Consider the following 27102-nt stretch of genomic DNA (forward strand, 5'->3'; position numbering starts at 1 on the left):
CCTTTTGGGCCACCGTAGTGTACGTCAAGCTTCCGCTGAGCATTAGCAGCGTAACATGCTAGCTAGTATAAACAATGCTTGTTTGAGTGTAATGTAACATTTATCTCACATTATTGTACTAAATATCTTCGCTAAATTATAGCCTTAAAGCTTGTACCATCGAGCATCATGGAAACGGAAAACCGACCCAAAAAGGTGAGTTTTATTAATGCGTAACGTTATAATAAACGCACCTTGATTAGTAACGTTAAATAGATTCAAGCAACATATTTAACCGCATTCACTGTATAAAGCATGCGATTAATTATATGGTAAATATTTTTTCTGTGCAGGTTATATGATGTAAAATGACGTTTTAGCATTTTATACAGATAATAAAATTTATTTAGTGTAACTAATATAAAAGAAGAGAATATGTGGTTCTGAACACTGCTGTATAACATGTATGCAGTTTGTATTATATGTAACGCTTTGTGACTTGTAATTGTTAGAGAAACTATTCCGAGAAGTCTGGATCAGAGGGCTCAGATGATGATGACTATGTGCCGTATGTTCCTGTTAAGATCAGAAAACAGCAGGTGGTAAGTAACTGCTACTAAGATTACAGCATGGCCATTCATTTTCGTGAGAATGTTTTTGTTTTGTTTTTCTTCTGTGGTGGTTCTATGGTTCACTGTCTTTGTTGTTGCTGGATGTCACAACGTGGAAGAACGATATTTCATGCTTTTGCCGTTATATGTCTCAGCATCCTAATTGTCTGTTTATTTGATGTGACTCTAAGCTCCAGAAGGTGATGCGCTTTCGTGGGAAAGGGCTCACAGAGGAGGAACAGAAAGACAGTGGTGGAGAACAGAAAGATGAGGATGAGGGTCTGGGTCCCCGATCCAATGTCAGTCTGCTGGACCAGCACCAACACCTCAAGGAGAAAGCTGAAGGTCTTTACTCCCTCCCCTGTGCTTCATTACTTAATTAGTGTCTAATGCAGTGGGTCTCAATCAGAGTGTCAATATAGGCCAGTTAAGCAACCACAATTCAATTTAGGATTCTAGAAGTTTCAATAAACTTAAAAAAAAAAGTTTTTGCGGGGAGAAAGAAATAGGTTTCAGTTCACATAATTTTGATGTTTATTTTTTAGCATTCAGTTAATAATTTGATTAATAATTTAAGTAATTAAGTCATGCTGCAGCCACCTTGGAAGTTTACCAAGGCCACTTGGTTGAGATCCACTCGACAGAGTTTGGACAGTAATTATTGTCTCAGAGTCATTTCAATCTTTCTGTTGGGATATTCAGTTTTTAATATTTGTAAATTGATTATTTTTAGTGAGTTCTCTTTGGAAATGTATGTTATCACATTATTCAGATGTTATAGTTTATCCAACCTATGTGTGAAAATCAAGGAGTCAAAATGAAATCTAAACCTGGAATAAAGATCTAGTATTTTGAAAAATCAACAGAAATTTTATGATGTAAGTGAGAAAATATTAAAGATTCTTGCACAAAGATTCTTGGCTACTAATTAAATAAGAAAAAATATACGAATTTTTTTTTTTGTTTTGTAAATACACAGATTTTTTTCGTAGGTGGTAAGAATCATTCGTAAGTGGTTTCAGTATGTTTTTTTTTTCCCATTTGTTATTGATTCTCAAATCTTGTATTACATTTTTTTAGCTCGAAAAGAGTCTGCCAAAGAGAAACAGTTGAAAGAGGAAGAAAAGATTCTGGAGAGCGTAGCTGAAGGCAGAGGTAAGCGAAAACAGAATCATTTACCAGATTAATACATTTATTGGTTAGAAGTATTTATCATCATAAACATGCATCTTTTAATATCTTTATCAGCTCTAATGTCTGTGAAGGAAATGGCCAAAGGTATCACGTACGAAGACCCAATAAAAACAAGGTGAGCTGCCTTTAACTCCATTAATTTGTCAGTTTTTTTGCAAATAATCACAATGCAATTAACTTCTGATTTTCTCTTCAGCTGGAATGCGCCCCGTTACATTCTTGGTATGCCGGCAGCGCGGCACGAACGTGTACGGAAGAAGTACCATATTCTTGTTGAAGGTGAAGGCATTCCACCACCCATTAAGAGCTTCAGAGAGATGAAGTTTACTCAGGGTAAGATCTAGCTCACCTATTTTACATGCAGCACCTCGCTCACAGCTTCACGCTAATGGCCCGCTCTCAACTTTAATGGTCTTTGCAGCCATCCTGAAAGGACTGAAGAAAAAAGGAATCATTCACCCGACACCCATTCAGATTCAGGGAATACCAACCATGTGAGTTGCATGTGGAACTATTTTGCTTGAAGCAATATTCAGCCATTATCAGTATCAGGTGGTCATATATATTTCAATTTTATATTTATTACAATTTTTTGTTTGTTTAGTCTCTCTGGCAGGGACATGATTGGCATTGCTTTCACCGGCTCAGGGAAAACCCTGGTTTTCACGTTGCCCATCATTATGTTTTGTCTGGAGCAGGAGAAACGGCTCCCCTTCTGTAAGAGAGAGGGACCCTACGGCCTCATCATCTGTCCTTCTGTAAGCCCACTCTGTCTCTGGCACATCCTGTGTCATGATCTGCCTGAAAAATGAGAAGCTGATTACCTATATGTAACAAAAATATTTCACCATATTTCGTCATACAAAATCACAAGTCAAGAGGCAGACAGTACAGGCACCAGACAGCAACACAGTATGGTCATTTATTTATTGCGTGTCTTTCTCTCCATCTGTAGAGGGAGCTGGCGAGACAGACACATGGTGTCATTGAATACTACAGTAAACTCTTAGAAGATGAAGGGGCTCCTCAGTTGCGCTGTGCTCTGTGTATTGGGGGCATGTCTGTCAAAGAACAGATGGAGGTGGTAAAACAGTTAAGTCACATTGTTTAAAGAGTTTAAATTTACACCTCATGACTTTTAAAAAGGAAAAGGTCAAAAGGACTGGGATATCATACTGGCTCTTTATTTGGATGCCGATTGCTTTTGAAATCCTTTATAAACTTGTGAATGATTGTGTGATTGTAGGGGGGTGCACATGATGGTGGCCACTCCAGGCAGACTGATGGACCTGCTGAACAAGAAGATGGTGAGTCTGGATATCTGCCGCTATCTGGCACTGGACGAGGCTGATAGGATGATTGACATGGGTTTTGAGGAGGACATCAGGACCATCTTCTCTTACTTTAAGGTACCTTTGTGCAAATCTCATGGGACTGTTTAGGTCATCCAATAATATAGCAGTTAGTCAGTAAATATAGAACAATGTTCCCCTCCCTTTTTCAGTGTTTTCTTGAATATGTAGTGGTTTTACAACTAGAATAATACTGTTTTAAGTAATTATTATTATTATTTTTTTTATATATATAACCAGTGATTTTGAATTTTTTTTGCTCATTATGATTTGCTTTAGGGTCAGAGACAAACGCTGCTTTTCAGTGCCACTATGCCCAAGAAGATCCAGAACTTTGCCAAAAGTGCTTTAGTGAAACCTATCACCATTAATGTGGGCAGAGCTGGAGCTGCAAGCTTGGACGTCATCCAGGTAAAACATTAAGATTCATGCATTATTCCCAGCATTATTTTTCCTCATGTTCCTTTCGATCCTTTTAGTCGTTTTGTGAGCTTTGCCTATTTTTTTTTATTTTTTGAGTGTTGTGAAACACACTGTTTTAAAAGTTTGGGGTCAGCAAGATTGTTTTTTTTTTTGAGAAATGAATAAATTTTATTCAGCAAAGATGCATTATTTCAAATCAAATGCCATTGTAAAGACATTTATTATGTTACAAAAGATTTATATTTCAAACACGTGCTGTTCTTTTTCTTTCTATTAAATAAAAATCATGAAAAAATGAATCCCTGTTTCCATAGAAATATTAAGCAGCACAACTGTTTTCAACACTTATAATCATAAGAAATGTTTTTTAGCACTAAACCGGTATATTAGAATTGTGAAATGTTTAGGTCTTTTCAACCACACAGTATCATTTGTGTCTTACAATCATTCATATTATCACAGAAGTACTGGGATCAAATGTTATAGTTCAGATACAAATTATAAAAATGGAGCAAATAATTTTCGCTTCAAATAATGTTTGTTGTTTACAATGGTGATTACACTGTTTCGCCACTAGGAGACTGTAAAAAAACAAATTGTCATTGAATCATTCATTCAAGAGATTCGTTCAAAAACGCTGATTCATTCAATTGGAACAATTCAAACCTTTTTTAAAATAAATCATTCAAATTAATAAAACATTTTTGAATAGAATGAGGCGATTTATATTTTGTCACAGCCTCTAGTAAATTACATGTTATTTTGCTTAGTTCAAAATCATGGGAGAATCGTGATCTCTGTTTGAAACAAAACAAATCATTATTCTCTAATCTCAATTTATCTGGAATTGTTTAGTTCTAGTAGTGTACATTAGTCATTCAGAACAGGACGTTTCACTTATATATGCATCCTGCCACTTTTAGGAAGTGGAATATGTCAAAGAGGAGGCCAAAATGGTTTATCTCCTGGAGTGTCTCCAGAAGACCCCACCGCCAGTACGTAGCTTCTTGCTCTTTTTAAACCATATCTGAGAACCCTATATAATCTCTTCTTCTAACAATCATACTTCCTATATTGTTTTTAGGTATTAATATTTGCTGAGAAGAAAGCAGATGTAGATGCCATACACGAGTATCTTCTGCTGAAAGGTGTTGAGGCGGTGGCTATTCACGGAGGAAAAGGTATGACTTCATCCATCTCAATCTGCTTGTAGCACAAACGCCATCAATCAGCTTAATGCGTGCTGTTTCCTGCAGCTACATGTGCTCTCCACCGGGTGTCAGCTTCTGCTGTGGTCTTGCTCCTATTATAGCACTGTGTGATGAGCATGCTAAACAAGTGTTCAAACTAGTCAAAAGTTTTGATCTCGCTTAACCTCAAAGCAGCAAAGTGTCTGTGGCTTCACTTGACCATGATCATGCACTAACAACAGTTTTTTGTGTTACCCTAATATGTAATAGTTATGAATGTGACTGTTTAGCACCAAGGTAAACAGGACATACAGTTCAACCACACACTCCTCAATAAACTTTACGTGTGTTTTTCAGACCAGGAGGAGAGAACAAAAGCCATTGAGGCATTCAAAGAGGAAAAGAAAGATGTTTTAGTGGCTACTGATGTTGCTTCAAAGGGTTTGGATTTTCCTGCTATCCAGCATGTAGTGAATTATGACATGCCAGAGGAGATTGAGAACTATGGTAGGTTTTCAGACGATTGTTTTTTGGCATTACTGGTTTATTGTTAAAGCTTATTGATTTGTATACACTACCGTTCAAATGTTTGAGGTCAGTAAGATTTATGAATTTATTTACTTTCATTCAGCAGGACACAAAAAAGTGCCTTTATAATGCTACAAAAGAGTTCTGTTTCAAATGGATGCTGTTGTTTTGAGCTTTCTGTTCATCAAAAACATTAAGGAATACAACTGTTTTCAGCATTAATAGGAAGACATGTTGAAAACTTGAGCAGCAAATTACAATAATTTCTGAAGGATTATGTGGCACTGAAGACTGGAGTAATGATGCTGAAAATTCAGATTCAGGAATAAATCACATTTTAAAATGCATTAGAATAGAATTCACAGTTAGGGCTGTGGATTTAACACTGATGTCTCAACTCAAATTGATGTGATTTATGATTAATTATTCATTAATATGACTAATTAAATTAGATGAATTAATTGGCACATCATGTAATTAATTACATAATTAAAAAACTCGCTGGACAGTTCAAAAAGTATCTGCATTTTAAAAAGAAATTGGCGTTTATTTTGAGCAATGATAGTACAAGCACTTTTTTCAGGCAAAACATTTGACAGGTTTATACAACCACTAAACCAACTTGTTAAGCGTCATTGCAAAAATGGTTCCGAAAAGTGAAGTTAGTTCTAAGAAAAACTTAACTGCATAATTTAACTGCAGATGCCACTTGGTTTGCATAGTTTTTTGTTTTAAATATATGCATGTTTGAAATGTATGTAACATGTTTATTTCACAGTCCACAGAATAGGCAGAACAGGTCGATCTGGAAAGACGGGAATAGCCACAACATTTATCAACAAAGGATGTGGTAAGTGTTTTTTTTTTTTCTTTCTTTTATGATATATAGATTATCTTTGGCGTTTGTCTTTCCGTTTTCAATTCTTGTCATCTTATCATACCTTCCAAGATTAAATTACCACATACAATGAATTATTATTTCAGAGAATGTAGTATATAGATTTGAGAATTGAGCATCAAAATCCTTATTTTTTTATAGATGAGTCTGTACTAATGGATCTGAAAGCTTTGTTGGTCGAAGCCAAGCAGAAGGTTCCTCCTGTGCTGCAGGTTCTCCAAACGGGAGACGAGACGATGCTGGATATTGGAGGTACAAATTATGTACTTATTGCTGAAACAAGCTTATGTAGCCAGTTGAGCACATGCCCAAAGATATTTACATTTTATTTTTCCATCCTAGGAGAGAGAGGCTGTACATTTTGTGGTGGTTTGGGCCACAGGATCACAGACTGTCCCAAACTGGAGGCCATGCAGACAAAACAGGTCACCAACATCGGCCGCAAGGACTATCTGGCAAACAGCTCCATGGATTTTTAATGCTGTTTGTTACTTTGCCATCAAATCTTTCCTTGAGAGAGGCTCCAGTGTCATGTCTTGCGTCATTTTGTGCAAAATGTATTATTCTTGGAACTGTATATGTTTATTCATTTCAGTGAAACTATTTCTTGTTTGTTGCAAAATGCAGTGAAAAAGCTTTGTGTAGGAAAAAACATGTTAAAGTTAGGTTTTCCAAGAGTTTTCAGTAGGTTTTGCTTCATAATGACATTGTCATGTTATAATGTAACAGCTGAATTATTACAGTATTTATCTGAAACCCGCTCAGGCATGTTTTACACATCCAGTGTAAATAAATGATGGTCAGCTTATGCCCCCTCTTTATTTTATGATGCAAACTGCAATAAAATTCTTCTGACATTGTAGCTCTGGTTACATCTCTTTGCTATATCCTGTTTGCAACCAAGCTTGGGTGATTGTTAATAAATGAACACGTCACGGTAAAAGTTTTCAACTTTGGAGGAAATGAGTGGGGACCATTTTTAACCACTTGCTGGTGATTGACGTGGCCCCTTAACCTCACGGAAGTGCTTGCTTAATATCAAGTTTAGCATCATACACCGTCTCTCTCTCTCTCTCTCTCTCTCTCTCTCTTTTGTCACCTTCTGTAGAAAATAGAGGAACTGGAACACTTCGAGGCAAACAAACACAATGGATGTAATCTCTAAAGAGGGTCTGCTCTTTTTGCAGGGGGTCAAGTTTGGGAAGGTGAGGTTGTTCACTGAAAACTCATTTTACGTTTAATTCAAGAGGGCATTTTTATGTCTTTTTTTAATTTGCTATATTTAATTCTAGTACTGCTATTTGATGTGTTAGTTCTTATGCTTTTTAAATTGCTTATATTAATAGTATATTTTATACTTTTTCATGCTCAACTAGCTGAATTTATTAGCCAGGTCATGTCATGAGATCTACTTGTGCGGGAATAAAAGTCAGTGAATTTAAAGATAAAATTTCACCAAGTGATGAGACTTTTTCATTTTCTCTTACCTTCATGTCGTTCAGAACCGGCATGTCGTTCAGTGTTCAGTGGAACAAAAACGATATTTTGAGATATGTCCATGCAACAGAAGCCAATGGGCTCCAGTGCTGTTTGGTTACCACCATTCTTCAAAGTATCATCTTTTGTGTTCCGCAGAAGAAAAAAGTCATAGATTTAGATCGACACGAGGCTGACAGAATGTTCATATGAACCATCACTGTAATGTAATCAGAATTTATAAAGGATGTGGAGTAATGATATTTTGGTAGGCACAATGTGGGATATACCATTGATAATCACAGTTATAACAGTATTAAAACATCCCTTTAATTATTTACAACAAGCCTTGGGAATTATAGGTGGTCAGAAATCTTCAACTGTACATTATTAATAGAGAAGGGAAGCGGCAGCTGGTTAACCACCTGAGGTGCTTCCATCTTCATGGTAGCATTTAATGGCCATGAATGATGCATGGGAGATAAAATGAAGAACCTTTTCAGAACTTTGCTCCCTCTGGCATGTTCTCCCAAATATCTAACCGATCCCAATGGAGGAGTGCTGAACCAGAGAGTTTGATGTTAAACCCTTCGAGTTATGCACCCAAATAATTCATTTTCTTTACTCTGTCATAGCCTCAATTAAAAGTAACATCTCCCCTTGTCCCTGCAGAAGATATGGCGGAAATCCTGGCTGATTCTGTTCGAGCCCAGCCCTGCAGGTATCGGCCGTATGGAGCTGTATGAAATACGTGATAGATGGGGACTGATGGGGTCCGCCACTGCGAGGCCTTCAGGGCTCAGGAAGATGGACAAACGGGTAATCCGCCTGACAGACTGTCTGAGCATCACTCCAGCCCCTGGAGAAAGCTGTCCCACAGCTTGCTCTGCCTTCTTTTTAAACACCACCTCATGCACCTACACCATCGCTGCTCCCACCCAGGAGGACTGGATAACTGTTCTGTGCCAGCTAGCATTTCAGGTATGGAGGTTGGGTGATGGCCTGTCAAACAATTCAAGTCTTTATTTACAATGCGCTTTATACAATACAGCTTCACAGTACTAAACAGGGAAATAACTGAATCGATGCATACTTCATCAAATATGAGACAAATTCTGCTGCAAAGCAGCTTTACAAAGACAATAGTGTCATTATTCAGCTCGAATCTGTTCAGTGTTGGTTCAGTTCTATAAGTGTAAAATTCAACAAGTTCTATTCAACTATAAGCAGCTCTACAGAAGACAGTAGTGTCCGTATTCAGCTCGAATCGGTTTAATGTTGATTCAATTTGGTATCAGGGTTTGCAAATTTCTTTAATTCAGAAAACAATGTCATCATTCAGATTTATTCAGCTTGAGTTTGTTCTCACCCTGTGGTGTAAGTGCAGTCAAATAATTAATATTACTGAATATTAAGTCTCTTTTAAACCCCAACTAAGCAATCCAGGTGGAGATAGATATGGACAAACCCATGTTTGGTAGACTTTTATTTGAATCAACTTGCATTGCATTCAAGGAATACATTTAATCAATGCATGCATCCCTTGGGAATCAGACCCATGACCTTGGTATTGCTAGGACTTTGCTCTACCATTTGAACTACATGTGTTAAAGTGAAATTAATTAAAAAGAATGAAATTAATAGTTCAAGAAACGAAGCCAGGTAAAAACAAAAATGTTGATTCAGGAACATGGAAGATGGGGGTAAAGAAAGCATTGTCCCTGTCAAATTCTGCCAATATGTTGGATCCAGACTCTTTTCTAGATCCCGCCAGTCCATTTTGATCCATTCTGATATCCAAAACCAGTCAACAGCAAGTTTGCCTGATACCATAAACTAGTTAGCACTATATTTTGTCTCATATTCAATCTGCCAAGAAAGAGCAGAAAGCAAAAGACAAAGGTTTTGGTGAAACAAGTTTATTGAATAATGTTGCATCTTTCTCGTAACATAAAAGAAACAAGTCATATTGCAGGACATTTTCCCTCTACTAAAGTACAGCTTCACACAACAGCTAAACCGTCTCAAAGGAAGTGCTGATAACAACACCTTTGAGTCTGTGATTGCACAAGTGTTTTCATAGACTTTTTTTTTTTTTTTTTTTGCAAAGAATGATGCGATAAAAAAAGAGGAATTACTAATGTGCACATATTATCAACTGTCTTACATTTTTAGAAGACCCAAAGAACCGAAGATGCCAAGAAAGATAAATACACGGCACCGGCTGATAATGAACTCTACTCCACCTGGGGAGCAGGTGAGAATGTGCTCTGAAATACACTACCAGCATAGCTGATCCAGAACTACAATAACGATTATCTGTTGTTATAAACTAGGTGTTATCAAACCGTTTGTTGCAGTTGAGCAAGAGGGTGCGTCTACTCAGTGTTTTATTGAGGTCAGACATGTTTGTGGACCTTTATCTACATAGATCTAAAAGAATAAGTGCACAAAAATGGTCTCTCTCAAACATATTATGCGATAATCAGTCAACTGTCAATCGATTAAAACATAATTTAATTAAATTCTTCAGAAAAATGGCATATCAATATACATACTGAAAGCTTTTAGTCATTCTACAATTAAGAAAGTAAATAGGCTAGTTTCTCAGTTTAGATTACTATTTCATATTGATTCAATTTATAGTGTTTAGATTCAAGTTTGTTTAGTTTAAGTTTTTGTCTTTTTTTCTTTTCTTCCATTGCTGGTTTTCTGTACTCATATGACAGACATCTTTGGTGTTGCATTATATCTTAAGGTTTGCTTTTTCAGCTTCTGTATTTTAATCTTATTTAGAAGAAAGTGGTTTGAGGGTCTATCAGGTAGCACATACTTAGTTTTTAATAATATTATTATTATTATTACTATGCTCAGCCAGAAGTGTTAAATAACAGATGCTCTTTTGCAAAGTTACTTTTTTTTTAGTATGATTCTCAAGCTGATTTGTAACACTGATAACACAAAGTAACTTGGGAAATTATTTGTATCATTCTGGTCACTGCGTAAGAACAAATTTTGTTCTTATCTGAAATGTGTTTTTGAGCCACACAGATGTACTGCTGTGAGGCAATAAATGTGTGTGTGCATAAGTATGCAAGGTTTTAGGAACTAAGAACCCTTGGTACATTTAGTACAGTCACATCACTGTACCTTACTAAACAGTTTTTAGTAGTTTTATTCGAATAAACTAAAAAAAATCTATATAGACTAGAAGGACTTTGGTATTCATACATATATAAATACTAAAATCTATGTGGGAAATATGTAACTAGAACCAAACTTGGAATGCAGATTAAAAGTAATAAATACTTTATAATTGTTGAAGTGATCAATTTACTGGCTGATTGTTTATAGACTTTTTAGTTAGTCTATAAATAAAACAATAAATTATTTCTAGGTTCAAATCAATATTTCATGCCTATGTACTGTGCTTATTTATTAAGTAAGTAGTATACTATGCAAGTAGTAAAAAGTAGTTTAGCCAGATGAAAAAAAAAAAAAGAAGTATTTTCAAGCTCTGTTTCAAGATGTTTTGGGGAAAATTGGGTATACAGCCTTATGTATTTATTTACATTTTTAATATTCTCATATTAAATCAAGCTTGTTTCTAGATCAACCATTCGTGTAATCAGTTTCACATGCTTCATAATTTTTGGCCACTGCTGTAAAATATATTTTGTTCTGTCTTTATTTTAAATTCAAGAGGTCTGACCTCAGCGATTGAGGGTTTGTCTAGAGAGACTTCGGTTTGATGTTTTATGAATTCCATCCCACAGGCCAGTTCCAGGTGACAGTGCAGAGCACAGATGCGTCTCAAAAGTGCAGGATGTCTGGGTCATACCTGCTGTCTTCTGAGAAAGAGAATATTTGTCTGCTGGACCTTAAGACCGGAAAGGCCATCTACCATTGGCCCTATAGGCTCCTCAGGAGATTTGGCCAAGTCAAGGTGCTTCATGAGAAATAAAATTTATGCAACCCTCTGACTCAACATGTTTGCTCAACTAATGTTAAACTATATATACACACACTACTGTTCAAAAGTTTGGGATAGATTTGTTTTTTTAAAATGTTTTTGTCTCTTGTGATGACCGAGGTTGCATGCTAATAAGCTGAAAATACAGTAAAACACTAATCTATATATTAATAATATTTTAATATATTTTAAAATGTAAAATTTATTCCTGTGATGGCAAAGCTGAATTTTCAGCAGCAATTTCTCTAGTCTTCAGTGTCACATGATCCTTCAGAAATCATTCTAATATGCAGATTTGCTGCTTAAGAAACATTTATTAGTAGTAGTATCAGTGTTGAAAACAGTCGCGCTGCTTTTGTGGAAACAGTGAGGCATTTTGTTTTTAAGGATTTTATGATGAATAGAAAGTTCAAAAGAACAGAATTTATTTGAAACTGAAATTTTTGTAACAGTTCAAATGTATTTACTGTTACTTATAAGTTAAATATGTCCTTCCTGAATAAAAGGATTCTTACTGACCACAAACGTTTGAATGGTAGTGTGTATATGTTTGTGGTAAAATAGCATGTGTAGGATTTTTAATTTTTAAAAATACAGATTTTTTTCCCCCTTGATTCTTTTAAACATTAGTTCACATTTGCTCTATTTATTCAATATTTGTTTTTTTTCAGGGGGGAATTATGATTGAGGCAGGTCGACGCTGTCACACTGGGGAGGGTCAGTTCATTTTCTTGTCAAAACAGGGGGTGCAAATAAAGAGGGCCATTGAGGAGGCCATCATGCACCAGAGTGTCCAAGAACTGCTGGCACAAGCCACCGCTCTTCCACAAGAGTTCGCCTCCAAGCCTCCCTCGCCTCCCTCGCCTAAAAGCAAACCACAGGACAGGCCTAAGGGGAAAAATCTTCCTCCAATCAGTGTGTATCAAGATCAACCGCACCGAGCATTGCAATGCAAACACGGCCAGCAAATACACAAAGCCATTGAGGAGGCACTCGCACACCAGAGTCTCCCAGAGCTGCTGCCACCATCCACACCCCTTCCACAAACCATTCCACCCCTACCACCTTTACCAAAATCCAAACCACAGGGCAGGGACAAAACTAAGTTCAATAAGCAACTTCAAGGCAATAAGAATCAGGAAAGACCTTGCCCACCTATTCTAAAAAAACCTGGGCAGCCAATACACAAGGTCATTGAAGGGGTTCTCACCCACCAGAATGTCCAAAAGGCATCATCCACTTCTCCTCAACAAGCTCCTCCACTACCACCACCCTTGCCTAAAACCAAACCACAGGGCAGGCCCAATGTTAAAAAGCTTCCTCCAGCCAATACAAATCAAAATAGACCCTGTCCAACAGTACCACGCAGATACATCTCCTTACCAAATCCACCACCTTGCGTCAAAAGCCCTGTACATAGCCCGGATGAAGTTTTGTATTCAGTGGTTTTTTCACAACCAAAACCAAGATCAAAAATTAATCTCCCAAAAGTTCCAACGCCTCCCACTCAACAACCAAACACGGAAACAGATGTAAACATAGATAAAGAGGAGGAGAGGAAAACACCAGAACCTTCTGAGGCCAACAATGAAGAAGCTCCCTACACTAACTGGACCGCAAAGACCATTGCTGAGCAGGATCAGACGAATATTGAGGACCTATATAGCACAGTGAATTTTGCAGCTAAACGTAAAAACAGACAGACTAAGGATAGTGATGATCAAGAGCAGCCTAACACTGAACAACATACTACTGTTATCGCTTCCAGTGAAATCCCTGTCGACTTCAAAGACACCCTTTCTAGCATTCTGTTTAAAGATCTGTCTAAAATCCCACCCCCATTTCCGTCCAGGTCACGTGGGGGTAGTAGTGATCAGTTAGATCGAATAGATGAGCAGATGACTGATTGAGGTTTTTATTGTCTACAGTTGAGGTCAGTGTCATTACTAGCCTGACTGATGTGAGTTAATATAGTGTTATAGATAGTATAGTGTGCGATAGGTTTTGAAACATGAAACTTTTAATAATGCACAGAATATATGGAGATGATTAAATATAAGGAAATTGTGTGTTTTGAATGTAAATGATCTTGACTGAAATGATGTAAGATATATTGTAAAAGTGTGTATATTTAAGCACTATATCACAAGTTATTTAAAACAGTTTGGTTGTGACTTGGTCTCTGGCATGAAACATCAGCGCAAGCTCTAACTTCAAACACAAGTTAGTGCTGTTTTGTTGACCGTGTCTTTTAACAAATCCTTTAAGGTAAAGGAATAGTTTACCCCAAAAGATGATGGTCCCCACTGAATTTAATAGTTTTGTTTTGTTCTCCACACACTGGCGACCAGGCAAGGCTGCCAACTCTCACGCATTCAGCGTGAGACTCACGCAATTGACCCAATTCTCACGCTCTCACGCCACACCCCCCTTTTCTCACGCAGACTCGTGCAGCAGTGAGAAAAAAAAAATCGCGCCGCATGATCTCTCAAAGCAACGCGCAGAGAGACCTGGGGGCTGTTCCATAAAAGACGCTAAGAAAAGCGGGGATTAAAGTCCAAAACCTGACTTGAAATAATCTAACAAATCAATCGGGACTAAAGCGGTTCCATAAACGGCAACTCAAGTTCACGCAATCTGACTAATGCTATCCAGGTTCAGTGAGTCAGGATAATGTGACGTACACGCTTATTCTGAAGCAGCCCTTAATGTCGATCATGGATCAAATCAATCCACCGTAGTAAACAGCGAATATTTGTGCTGTTTAACGCATTTGAAACATTGTGATTTCCTCAGTGCATAACTGATACGTCACAGGTATATTTGTTTACATCTGTAAATGTCAGAAAGCCATGCAAATATATCCATTTAGCTGTCAGGAGTGGGCGGGGCTTATGCGAGAGAACGAGCGCTGCGGTGCGCATGCGCGCTACACAGACAGCGCAGAATAGAATACTAGCGCAAGAATTCTGAGTAAAATATACATTCTGCTAAAATATTTGTTGTTGCACATTAAATGTGACACATAGAATTTTAATTTCCTACATATAAGTGTATTTTTATGATAGCAGCAACTGTTAATCACTAGCTCAAATGAGTTAAATGTGTGTTCCTCTTATCAGTTAAAATGTACTCTGATTTCTATTATAAATTTACATTTTTAATTCAGTGATTTTAACTTTTGATTGTGTTTTTATGCTTTAATGCTTTAAAGAGCCATTTTAGATTGTAATGTTTTAATGTTCTAATAACCATAAAAGGCACAGCTGTCATAAATTCAGAGAGAAAGGCTGCATGGCTAGAAACTTCTGATCAACTGAATGCACAAGTAGCAACTATGTTAAAATGTAATTCGCCTACATTTTGGGCACAATACATTAAATACAGTTGGTTGTAGCCTATTTTTTATTTATTTGATTATTTAAGGTGTATTTTTCAAAAACTGACTGTATGTGAGAGATTCAGTGGTAATATGGATGCGTTCCTATCGGTCAGTGTTAGAGGAGCTCAGCTTAGCCTGACAGTTAGCCTGCTCCGGACCAGGTTAGTTTGCCAGCATAAGTTGCCGGGGTAACTGAGTTTGAACTTTTTTAAGTTTGATTTATGAAACCGAATCTACCAAAAATAAGCCTGACTAACCGAAATAAGCCTGGCTTATACTTTAATCTTGGTTTATGGAACAGCCCCCAGACAGACAGTGTAGTGAGTTTTTTGTGACAATTGTGAGGGAAATACACAATTTATTCCCATAAACTGTGTAGTCAGCCGTTCTCCCTCCCATCTGCACCGTGTGAATTGTGAACACAGGCAGGTCAGTGAGTTACAGGGCACCCCGTGTCTCTGTCCAGTTTAGGCTAGTAGCTAATATGCTGTTATAGTTTATATAGAATTAAGTTAGCATTAGCAGAGTTGTTTGTTTTGCAGCACTGAGCAGTTATTTTACATAACTTTATCATAAAAAAAACATGACAAATATCTGGATATGCCTAGTCTTACAATAGAGCACATGTTAATCTGTGAACATGTTAATCACATGTTAATCCTACTTCTGTAAAATGTTTGTGAAAATTAAATGTAATGTAAATCTCCCAAGAAATTTTGTACAGATACCAAATACTTTGACAATCAATATATACCTAATACACTTCTGCTACTGCAATGATTTTGTGTTTGTATTTTTTCCACACCAAGCCACGCCCCTCCACAAGCCCCTCCCCCATAACCAAGCCCCGCCCCCAAAATCTCACTCTAACTGTGCGTTCACAAAGCGGCCGGAAGTCATTCATTTTCAATGAGAGCCGGCTGCAGCCTGCAGATCGAGGCGGGGCTGCACCTGGGGCGGGGCTGCACGTGTCGCCCCGCCCACAATGCTTCTCATTGGTTAGTGGCGTCAAGTCATTATGTCGATTCTAGCGGTTCTAGCCGATAACTTATGTCTGCATAATTGTGAGATACTTTTAGATCTATAAACTGCAGTCATCTTTGTGTGTATATATATATGTTGTGACATATCAACAGATTATGAACCCAGGAGAGCATGACATTTTTTCCCTTGATCCTCTGCACTGCCAAACATTCAGTCAGGAAGAATACATGCTCATCTACAGGTTTTATAGTGCACTGTTCGGAGTTCAGAGATTGTGGTCGTTCCTAACCACATTTTGATAAGATTGTGGTTGTTCCTAACCACATTTTAATAAAAATGTGGCTGTTATTAACCACATGTTGGTTTATCAGCTGGGGATTTGTTCATCTGACTTAATTTTTTATTTAAGTGGTTTTGGAGTTAGGATCAAATTATTTTTACAGATCACTTTTCGTAAACTGTCAATGAAAATGTTTATATAATACTCATGGGAAGTTCAGGTTCTGCCACACATTTCAGTTCTCTTGTATTGTTTTGTTTGCTGTAGTGCAGAAACATTGCACAAATCTTGTCTCCTGGGCCTTGGCATGCATACTGTGTCAACGATATTACGGTACCAATATTCATTTAAATTAATAACTGTAAAAGCATTGGAAATGGTTTTACTTTTCCAAAGTAGCTTGACAGTGTGCATGACAACATCAACAGGGCCTTCCACTACAACATCTCAGCAACAGCTGTGGTGTCTTTATCCTGATGGTAAGTTTATAAAGCTGATGTGTTGCTTGCTAGATGTTTATCCAGTATATGTACCTTAGCAAATGTATTTGTAATGTTTACCATTTCAGTATTCACTGAACTTTGTGACTGCAGGGGCCTTTGATTTTACAGGAGGTCAGTGAAATATGCAATGGCAAACCCCCATAATATTAAAATGTAACTGAGTATTTATGTTTATTTTAGCTTGACGTGCCTTGCATCAGAAGGTGGTGGTGTCTGCTGCTTTTGGAGAATTTCCCCTTGAGGTTTGTTTTCTTTCTTTTTTTTTTATTTTACATTTTTGAACTTACACTCTAATTTTTGGTGTGCTGTCACAATCGCATTATAAAATCCATTGAAGCTTCAATGATCAATTACTTAACTTTTCCTTTGAGTTTGAGAGAATGTTTTATTACATAATATAAAATAATTGCATTACACACCTGTCCTGTACTACTTTTCACTGCAGGTCTGATGGAGAAAGACGGGCAACAAAAAGACAAATGAGGCATACTGAAAAGAATGTATGATACATTTAATTAGACTTTTTCTTCTCTTACCATATATAGACTGACTTGTATTCTCTGCTATACTTTTAGGCACAAAAGGCAAGCATGACTGCTGAGTTGCAACTTTTGGATGTAGTCTTTTTTATTTTGTGCTGGAATACTGTAATATTCCATTTAAGCAAATGGATTAATCATTTTATAAATACTTTCCAGTTACCCATGGAGGTCTTGGAGATGATATTCCTTGAAGTAGTGCTACAGGATGGAGATGCTGCCTACATGAATCGGTCTCTTACTTGCAGTTGCTTTAGGGCAATTGTAAACAAGGCCCGGTTCAGACAGAAGGCACACAATGCATGGCTTGACAGTAAGTGTGTTAAAGTTTAAATTTGTGCAATGAAGTATGCATAAGGCCTCATGAGTTTAAGGTTGGCTTTAAGTAATCTTGCTTCTTGCTTTTTCTAAAGCACTGGCATGGCTAACATAATCTTAGATGTGCATATGAAAGAGTTCTGTTTTGCGTGTGTTTTTGGATACAGGTGTTGTGAACTGGGGAAAATGGAGTGAAACATCAAAGGCTGAATTGCGGGTGCCTTTTGAAATTAAAGAGTGTAACACATGTAAAACCTTGTTCAAATCCTGCTCAGGTTTTTACGGTAATGGGAAGCGTGGTTACCTGAGAGGATGCTACGACAGCATAGAGGACCCAGACTGCTGTTTCATGGGCCAGTAAAGTGTATAAAGAAGGAAGGTTTAATGATTAAAGGAGATTAAGTAATAAAGGAAGAAAGTGTGTAAAGGATGTTCATGTTTAACCAGACATTTATATGTACAAAAACATGTGTTATATAGAGATGTACAAATTTCACCTTTCTTTATCAGAATTAAACTGTTTCATACCTAAATAAATAACAAGCAAATAATTGTCTTGGCATGTTATTCATATACAAACAATGCTGCTATTTTTACCATAAGCTTTTCATTATCAAGTAAATCCATAAATTATTAATTTGGTAACAATATGGTTCATTAGTTAACATGAACTAATAGTGAACTGCACTTATACAGTTAACTAAAATGAACAAACAATAAACTACTGTATTTTCAATAACATGTAAACAAAGATTAGTAAATACAATAACAATTGCATTGCTCATGGTTATAGTTCATGTTAGTTAATACATTAGTGTTTAATGAACCTTATTGTAAAGTGTTGCCATTAATTTTAATAGCATCTTAAGGCATGACACTTGCTGAGAATATTTAACTTTTATTTAGATGTTAATAATACATGTAAAAGTAAAAAATAAAAAACGACCATAAATAACTTGTAAGTGGTAAATGACCAATACACATGAATAGAAATAACTTAAAACTTAAGTTGTAAATAAACTATATTCGTTGACATTGCGACTGCAATGTGACAAGTCAAAAGCTGGATTCTTGCTTGGAAATGTATAATGAAATGTTTTCCAAAGATTAACAAATTTGCAATGTATTGTTTAATATTATATAAATTTACCAGGTATAAGTAATTAACGGGTTCACAGGTTTGTTTTATATAATTATGTATTCTAGCAATTATGTTTCAACCGCGGCGTCGACGTCATTACTTTAACACTAACCAATGAGAAGCATTGTGGGCGGGGTGACACGTGCAGCCCCGCCCCAGGTGCAGCCCCGCCTCGATCTGCAGGCTGCAGCCGGGTGTACTTGGCGAGCTCCGGCGAGAGCGGCGCGGCGAGTCTTGGGCGGTGAGAGCGTCGAGGAGAGTTGAAATCAGGTCAACTTTATGGTAATGAGCTATGACGCGGTTGGGCGGCAACCAATCGGAATGTAGAAGTCCTCCACTTGAGAGGGTTCCAGAGAACGCAGTTCTGTAAACTTTGGTTCCGACCACATTAGTTCCCATGCAAAATGGAAGAGAGATTAGTTATTGCTGTGGCGGGTTTCCCGATAATATTTGACGTGTCCCTGTTTGTGTACAGGGAGATAAATAAATAAAAATTATAGGGTACATTTTCCCGCTACAACGTTTGTTTTTCAGCGGGAATGCAATTTATTTGCTCAAAACAACACCGATTTGACCAATTACATTAAGGCTACACTTCAATCTGGACAGTTTGTAATGTAGGCTGCACACAAATTAATGTTAATTAAAGACCAAGGCTAGTAAATGTCTCCTATAATGTTGATATTAGACTAGCACTTAACCATGAACACAAATCCACACCACACAAATGGCTTTTCATTGGCTCAACCTACTTGTTTCTTTTGCGGCTCCTTTAAATACAAGTCGAGCATACGATCTACGTCAGAGCGTCAGCGCGTCCACGAATCTTTTCTACAGCGTCTCAGTCAGGGCGGCCAGGGCGAATTTTGACGCTCTCGCCGCCGGCGGTGTGAATGCACAGTTAGATGAACTCAAAAGTTGGCAGCCCTGGCGACCAGCAACTTACCCACATTCTCCAAAATATCGTATTTTATGTTCAAACAATATAACTCATACAGGTTTGGAACAGGGCGAGTAAATCATGATCGAATTTTCATTTTTAGGTGAACTATTCCTTTATTTTAATTTTTTTATTCAGTGCAATCCCATTTGAAGCTCTTTCCTGCCTTCAAACCCTGACTACAGCACGAGCCAATAGAATTTGATTGCGGACCATGAATGAGCATTTCATTGGTTAGACTACCTAACTTATTATGTCTATGGTGAGGATCTGTTTGAACGAGTCATGAGTTAGTCTAGTACAAAACAACCGAAGAATTGTGACTTATTGGACTATTGTTGCTTTTAAGGTTCAATAAAAGACATATTTCCATACCATACAAAATGGAGGAAAAATTATGAATTTGTTTTCAATTGTGGAGAACTCGAATCGGTTGAGTGTATGATTTAAATAACTCGTGCAGCACACAAAAATATACTTTCTTTGTCGCCACCTTGTGTAACTATATATAAATCATTTTCAGGTAAACAGTTTCAAAAGATAATAGTGGTGTTAGTTAGTGGAATATGATTATGGATCAAATAAATCTGTGTTGTTCATAACTTCACTTAACACTTGCGGTTGATTGTTATAATGAACAAATGAATCGAATAAATATAAGAAAAAAATTCTTTATTAAACCTTTGAGGTAATAAAAAAATCACAAAGATACATAAATAACATTTTGTCATTACTGATGGAGGTTTTGTACATGTGAAGTGGAAAAATCCATATGTAGAAGTCATAAAGTGCAACTAAAGGGCTTGTATAGATGTTTTAATTTTTTCTTCCCTTTCTTGTGAGTTTTCAGTAGTTTTGTCAATCAAGTAATGAAGCATTGTCTAGAACTAACCATCATCCACAGGGCCTATATCTATTTGGTTTTTTCAGTGTCTACTAAAACACAGACAAATAAATTGATTAAGCAGAGTGCCACAGTCTCAAAGTCAATCCAGCAAAGCTATCAGCGTCCTCCAGTCTGTCCTTCTTCCATGTCACTGAAATGGGACGATTCGCCATCACTCGCATTGGACGTGATATCATTTTTCTCGGGAACAAAATTAGAAGAAGGTGCGTCCATTGCGTAAGGGATGCTGGTCCTCAAAGTCTGAGCTGAACTCCTGGGTCCAAGGTTACCATGGTTACCAGACGCGCCGCATCCCTCCCGCAGACCTCTGCACTCCGACTGCACGACACCTTCCAACAACTCGGACAGCTCTGTGATGTAAATCTGCGCCATCTGAAGGGTGTCGTATTTAGACAGTTTCTTCTCGTTCTCCAACGAAGGAATGACGCTCCTCAGTTTATCAAATGCTCGGTTCAGTCCATGCATCCGCCGCCTTTCTCTGGCATTAGCGGCCACACGTCTGTGTCTCTGAGGTCCAGGGAGATTTTGCTTGGCCCCACCATGTGCTTTAGATCCTTCCAGATCAGATTCCGCTGTCAAAGGACTGCTGGCTCCAGACATGTACTTGTCCATGGCGGTATCCACTGACGTGTGTGCGTAGTGGTCACCTGAGGGTGAGTACGCAGGGGACGCGGAGGGCATCCAAGCCCGTGGGTCACTGCGGGTCAACCTCGGATGTTCAGAGAGGGTAAACTCCTCTGGTCGTTCGCGAAATTTTTCATCTGACCAGTGCAAAAGTTTGGCTTTTGCTGTCATTGCTGTTATAATGTGCTAAAATAAAATATGGAGAAAGCTGAACTCGAGCTGACTGTCTTGAATGGGCCCTTTACCTTCAGACAGGATGCCTTATAGTGGCATCACCTCCTCTCTCTCCTCCCCTCAGTGCTCATCTTGAGTGCACACAGCCAATAGAAAAGCTCCTCAAACTTCCATAGAATAAAGAGTTGTATTTTTCCTCCTCACATGTCAGTTGTGGAGTGATGGATCTTTTCCAAAGAATGATCACAACACCGATTAGAATTTACCCAATTGTCATTTATTTTATAGCCTATTTACATAAATGTCTGTAGATACGTGAATTTAAATACAGGCTATATATATATATATATATATATATATATATATATATATATATATATATATATATATATATATATATATATATTAAAAATACATTTATTTTAGGCCTACTTTTAGCCTAAACAGTCGGTATATTTTGTGATGTCTGGATTGATTATTATTTTTATTTTTTTAATTAAAATATTTGGCACTTAAATGAACAAAACATCAGCGTTTTTAATTATTTTATTTTTAAAAGTTATAAATAAAACCCAAATCCTTATCCACTTTATTCAAGATAAGCAACGGAATTGGCATCCAATAAAATCCAGCAAGAAACTTGCATAGCAGCGTCATATTTCTTCTCAAATAAACTGTAAAATCTGCAGCAATAAAACGAGCAGGTGCAAAGCATATCGGGAGGCGCACCTGTCGTCAGAGAAGTCCAGGCAAACTGATAAGTGTCTTCAGACTCATCATAAATCATTTAGCAATGAAGGAAAAAAATACAAATATTTTTGGACACATCAATTAACGAAACGGCCATAGAAAAATAAATAATTTAATGCAATTATTGCTGCTTTATATTATCATCAGCTAACAGTTATAGCTTATCTAAACTTTTAAACAAAAACACCATTTTTTATTTTATTTTTAAATTCGCTAATATATTAAAATATATATATATAAAACAAAACAAAATACACCCCCCCCCCCCCCCCCCCCAAAAAAAAAAAAAATTATAACAAACAAAACAAAACATATAGGCTACATAAAAGTGATACACAGCAGCATGTACGTCCTGTCGAAGTCTAATCTTGGACTTAACGGAATCTGCTCAACTCTGTTGCTACCTCCTCAGGCGAAGGACTTCTGTTCGCGGCTGCATATTTAGATAGCCTACTTGTTATCTAATTTTGTGGTTACTGAAACATTTAAAATGCATTTAGACGCCTTTCCAAAAACACTGTCAGCAGTATGTGTGTAGGCTATTATAACCTATTTTTTAACAGCTATGTAGCCTATACTTCTTGCTCAAACAACAACAACAGAAATATAACGTCAAATGAGGTGATGGAGAGAGAGCGCGTGATGACAGTGGCGGCCCCTCTGAGGCTGCTCGTCATGAGGGTTGAATAGAGTAGCAAACTTCAGCCCAGTCAGCTGTTGTCCCCTGGCACCCGTCTCACAGTCAGAGGCCGACACTAACGTCTCCCATATGCTGCGATGCGTCCAGGGATAGTTTAACTTTCACACTTTCCCTCCCAGCCATGACAGTGTTAATCACTGAGCACTACAGCATCATCGTTTTAATTTACAGGGGCCAGCACTCATCTTCCCGACTCACGCGCAGTCCTTATTTGATGCGTGGAAACAATAATTAAGTTTCTGCCAAAATTCCAAATGCAATGTAGCTACTTTCACAGCAAGAACCGTAACTTTAAAGCTATAAAGATAGGCTAGTTATTAGAGTCGACACCAACAATAAATGGTTCTGTTAATTATAAGCTACGATCCCAACGATGTCGTTATCAATATAGTGATGAGGATTTCCTTATTCGCAAAGACTTTTTTGTTAAAAGAAAAATGTTATGTTATAGTTTTCGTTCTTGGTGTGAACGATCCTTATAGCTTACCTTGTAGCCTATTATTATTATTTTAAAGAGTGCACTGTAGGCTATATTTTGTGTATTAACCTAAATAGCCTGCCTCATGTAGCAGAATCTAAGTTTAATTTGGAAAATAAGTAGGCTACATTTAGTTTAATTTCATAGCTTATTTGTTTCTTAATTAGGCCTATGTCCTTTTTGGTGACAATGGCAGGAAATCTCTTTTGTTTTGTTTTTTAAACGAGTGCACTGTTTTGTACCTAAAATGTACCTCATAGCAACATCTAGGCTACTGTTTTTTTCTAAGTTTAATTAGATACATTTTGTTTAATATCTGTAATTTGTTCTTTTTGGTGACAGTGGCGGAAAATAATTAACAATTGCATTCTGGTTAAATATTTATAAGAGAGAAGACGGTAAATAGGCCACCAAAAAGTAGGCCTACATTTGCTAAGCAAAGAAACATCAAAACAGATGCACAATAAGAGGTAAAACATGGTAGAACTATACTGTGTTTAATCTAAATAGGCCAATTATTTTCTGAAACTCTAAAGGAAAGGTCTGGAATTCCTCTCAGCCGCTCTGTTGGTGTATGTGTTTGGAGACAGGCGGTAGATGTTAAATGTTGGTAAGGAAATCAGCGTGACCTGCTAGCCAGTCATCGGGTTAATGAGGCTTGCGCGAGCTGAATAAATGGGCACGCTCTCAGTCCAGGGGTTCTCCATTCATTTTTTACATGAATATTTAATTCTCGCTACCCTACTGCCAGCGCAACAGCCTGCAGCCCTGAGCAGACAGGGACACACTCCCCATCTGCTGTAGGCCCTGAGACGGGGGTGGCGGTGGAGGACAGCGGAAGGTGTTGGGAGCATATCAAAGGTCAGTTTATGAGCCCCCATGGTGTCATGGTTATTGATGCAGTGTTTAGTCACGTTTTGGGAGAAAAACGTCAAACTTGATGAGCGCCTAATGAAAAACAGATTTTTCCCCCCTCTAAATGTTGAAAATTCATTATTCCAATAAGAATTCGAATAAGTGAACTTTTTGAGGTGCAAACGCAGAATACCCCGTTGCCTACATCGCCAAACATCAGCTTACGGACTTTTTATAAGTTTGGTTTTTGGTAGGCTACATAATTAATTCAAATATTAAATAAGGGCATTATATAATAGCCCTAGGCTATTTTGTCAACGCGATTGGTTTCCTCCTCAGGCATGAGATGTTTGTTCATGAGCATCTTTTTACGGTGAAAATATGCGCTAAGACAAACTTGAAAGCCTGTAAATATAGCACAGGCGCATATATCTTAGTACAGGCAACACAACTCCAGGAGTATGCTAGTGGGAGAGCGTAGATCCATTCTTCGAAGCTCAGTCAAGCGCGTTTGACCAGCGGTGCGCGTGCATCGCCTGTTTTTCTCTAGTTAATTAAAGACCTGCCGAGATCGAACGCTTCCACTTTTCCTCACAATAGACAATATCACAGGGAAACAGTGAAAATCGCTCGGCCTATCTCTACACCGCCCTTGATCTCAGCCCCATGTAATTATTCCAATTCAGCCCGAGGTACGGACGTGCTTCTTTAGATACTGATTTGTCACTCTGAGTCTAATTTAGGGGTTTACCCGCAAATTAAGCAAATTAGAGGCCTAATTAATTTTGGGAAGGGAAGTAATATTGTGTTGAGCCTAAGGGCTCATTAAAATCCACAGTATATTAAGATGGATCAATGCAATCAATGATTAGGCTACAGTAACCATTTGTTCAATGCAGTGGTTCCATTGATCAGATCTTTGATGTCAACAAAGAATAGTCTTCGCAATTTGAAACGTTGCTATTTTCATAAAAACTGGAGACAGATAGTTGGTGACATAAAATGGTATTGTCACCAGACAGCAACAAAGTTTTGGCCCAGATCCGGCCCACATCTGGCCCGTGTGAAATCCATGCGGGCCAGATGTGGGCCGGATCTGGGCCGACACTGCTTGCTGTCTGGTAGTATATTTTTAACTTTCGAGTCAAAAGTTGTATTACACAAATGTGTGTTTTCTTATAGCAGATTAATTAGCCTATAATTTTTGTCAATAAAGGTGCAATCTTTCAAAATTTTGGTGTCAGTAAGATTTATTGTTATTATTATTATGATAAACTTTTGAAATAAGTCTCTTATGCTTACAAAGGCAGCATTTATTTAATAAAAAAGCAAAAACAGTAATATTATGAAGTATTATTACAACTGTATTACAACTGTAACTGTTTCTTATTTTAATATTTTTAAAATGTGATTTATTCCTGTGATGACAAAGCTGAATTTTCAGCAGTCATTAGGCCTACTCCGGTTGTAATGCTTCAGAAATCAATTTGGTGCTCAAGAAATATTTTTTTTCTCAGTGTTGAAAACAGTTATACTGCTTCATATCTTTGTGAAAACCACGATACACTCTTACAGAATTTGGTGATGAATAAAATTGTTTAAAAGAACATTTTTTGTAACAATGTAAAACGTCTGCACTGTCACTTTTGATCAATTTGATGCATCCTTAAATAAAAATATTTATTTCTTTAAAAAAAGTCCCTTTGGTGGAATAGATGTTGAAGATGGATTACTGAAAGTTATTATACAGCGTTATGGTAGTCTGAAAGTCAACTATAATTCTGCTTGATGGTCAGTAAAGATGTACAGTTGCTTACATGACGTGTCATGATGGCATATGGACAACGAGAGGCACGTGGCACACTCATGACCCTGGGCAAACAATTCAGCAGTGACACCCATAATTTAATAACTCCAAATAACTTTGCTCTCACAACACATTCTGTGTCATGTGACTGTCAGAGAGGTCTGCACACAATCCACACCTGAAGAGTTTTATATAATCAATGAGTCTGTCTTTTTTATATGACATGTGGCAAACAACAGAGGGGGGCTTGTTTTAAAAACAAGACACGGCAGGTGTTCTCTTGAAATATATTAGCTATATACTGACTATAAAACTAATAATACGAATACAGGTAGTAGCCTAGATAATCTTGTACTAACAAGAAAACACCTGCCTGTTTATCATAGGAAGTACATTGGTTTATGTTTAGTTTTGTTTGCTTTTGGTATACATTTTAGGTATTAGCAATCAAAAAATAGAACAAATTAGAGTTTGTCTATTTGTATTTATTTATTTTCTTAAACTAGCCTAATATGGATGGATCGCCTCTGGTGTTGAGGGTTCATACGGTCATGGTGTTTTCTCCACATTCCTACAGATGGCAGTAATGTACTGTCTAGACAGAGCAGAGAGATCGGAATTTTAGTTTGGACATGATGAACTTTACATAAAAAAAAAAAAAAAAAAATGATGAACTTTACATTGTGAACATGCTTCAGAGACGTTTAACATATTTGATTTTATTAAGCAGCTGGGCCATTAAGAAAAAAACAAAACAAAAAAACATTCAAGTCCTAATGTGTCTGAATGATCTGTTTTCTATTTTTTTATTTATTAGATTAACTAAAGACCATATAAAACATTCTGCCCCAAAGTTGTTTATTCTGCAGGCTAATTAGTTCAACAGACCCAACATAATCCAAACAGAAGACACTCAAAAGGCCCAACCATTTATTCAGAGGATTATAAATTCTTGCCAGGTCCAACAGCTGGCATTTCATTGAACTGTGCCCACTCGTTATTCGGCGAAGAGGAAAATGATCTGGCATAAGTGGACTCTGTCCCTTCAGTGACATCAACACTGAGCAACACGCATGCGTAAAACAATCCAATCAAT

At 37.3% G+C, this 27102-nt stretch overlaps 3 protein-coding genes across 3 annotated transcripts; 2 read left to right on the top strand and 1 right to left on the bottom strand.

Moving 5' to 3' along the window:
• Nucleotides 1-11: 11 nt before the first annotated feature.
• On the top strand, nucleotides 12-7629 carry LOC306883515 (putative ATP-dependent RNA helicase DDX41). The gene is made up of 17 exons (XM_079438818.1): nucleotides 12-195; nucleotides 492-581; nucleotides 782-935; nucleotides 1671-1745; nucleotides 1839-1899; nucleotides 1981-2117; nucleotides 2206-2278; nucleotides 2389-2542; nucleotides 2740-2876; nucleotides 3031-3193; nucleotides 3416-3547; nucleotides 4483-4554; nucleotides 4644-4740; nucleotides 5107-5256; nucleotides 6056-6127; nucleotides 6317-6427; nucleotides 6518-7629. Exons 1-17 carry the CDS (start codon nucleotides 169-171, stop codon nucleotides 6652-6654), a joined length of 1842 nt encoding a protein of 613 aa, XP_079294944.1. The 5' UTR covers nucleotides 12-168; the 3' UTR covers nucleotides 6655-7629.
• LOC306883514 (uncharacterized protein) lies at nucleotides 7299-15781 on the top strand. The gene is made up of 5 exons (XM_079438817.1): nucleotides 7299-7380; nucleotides 8324-8632; nucleotides 9827-9908; nucleotides 11428-11597; nucleotides 12296-15781. The coding sequence occupies exons 1-5, from the start codon at nucleotides 7324-7326 to the stop codon at nucleotides 13532-13534; spliced, it is 1857 nt and encodes a 618-aa protein (XP_079294943.1). The 5' UTR covers nucleotides 7299-7323; the 3' UTR covers nucleotides 13535-15781.
• Nucleotides 15782-20714: 4933 nt separating this feature from the next.
• On the bottom strand, nucleotides 20715-21413 carry LOC306883340 (uncharacterized protein; the record flags this gene model as incomplete). The annotated part of the gene is made up of 1 exon (XM_079438524.1): nucleotides 20715-21413. One exon carries the CDS (start codon nucleotides 21411-21413, stop codon nucleotides 20715-20717), a length of 699 nt encoding a protein of 232 aa, XP_079294650.1.
• Between the last annotated feature and the right edge of the window lie 5689 nt (nucleotides 21414-27102).

Source organism: Barbus barbus, assembly GCF_936440315.1.
Source record: "Barbus barbus genome assembly, chromosome: 17".
Classification (NCBI taxonomy): domain Eukaryota; kingdom Metazoa; phylum Chordata; class Actinopteri; order Cypriniformes; family Cyprinidae; genus Barbus; species Barbus barbus.

Bases quoted from the DNA above. Each gene is read 5' to 3' on its own strand.
- LOC306883514 (XM_079438817.1), top strand. From the start codon at position 7,324: ATGGATGTAATCTCTAAAGAGGGTCTGCTCTTTTTGCAGGGGGTCAAG. The intron at 7,381-8,323 runs GTGAGGTTGTTC...TTGTCCCTGCAG, and splicing joins AGGGGGTCAAGTTTGGGAAG to AAGATATGGCGGAAATCCTG. The intron at 9,909-11,427 runs GTGAGAATGTGC...TCCATCCCACAG, and splicing joins CTACTCCACCTGGGGAGCAG to GCCAGTTCCAGGTGACAGTG.
- LOC306883515 (XM_079438818.1), top strand. From the start codon at position 169: ATGGAAACGGAAAACCGACCCAAAAAG. The intron at 2,543-2,739 runs GTAAGCCCACTC...CTCCATCTGTAG, and splicing joins GCCTCATCATCTGTCCTTCT to AGGGAGCTGGCGAGACAGAC. The intron at 4,555-4,643 runs GTACGTAGCTTC...TATTGTTTTTAG, and splicing joins TCCAGAAGACCCCACCGCCA to GTATTAATATTTGCTGAGAA.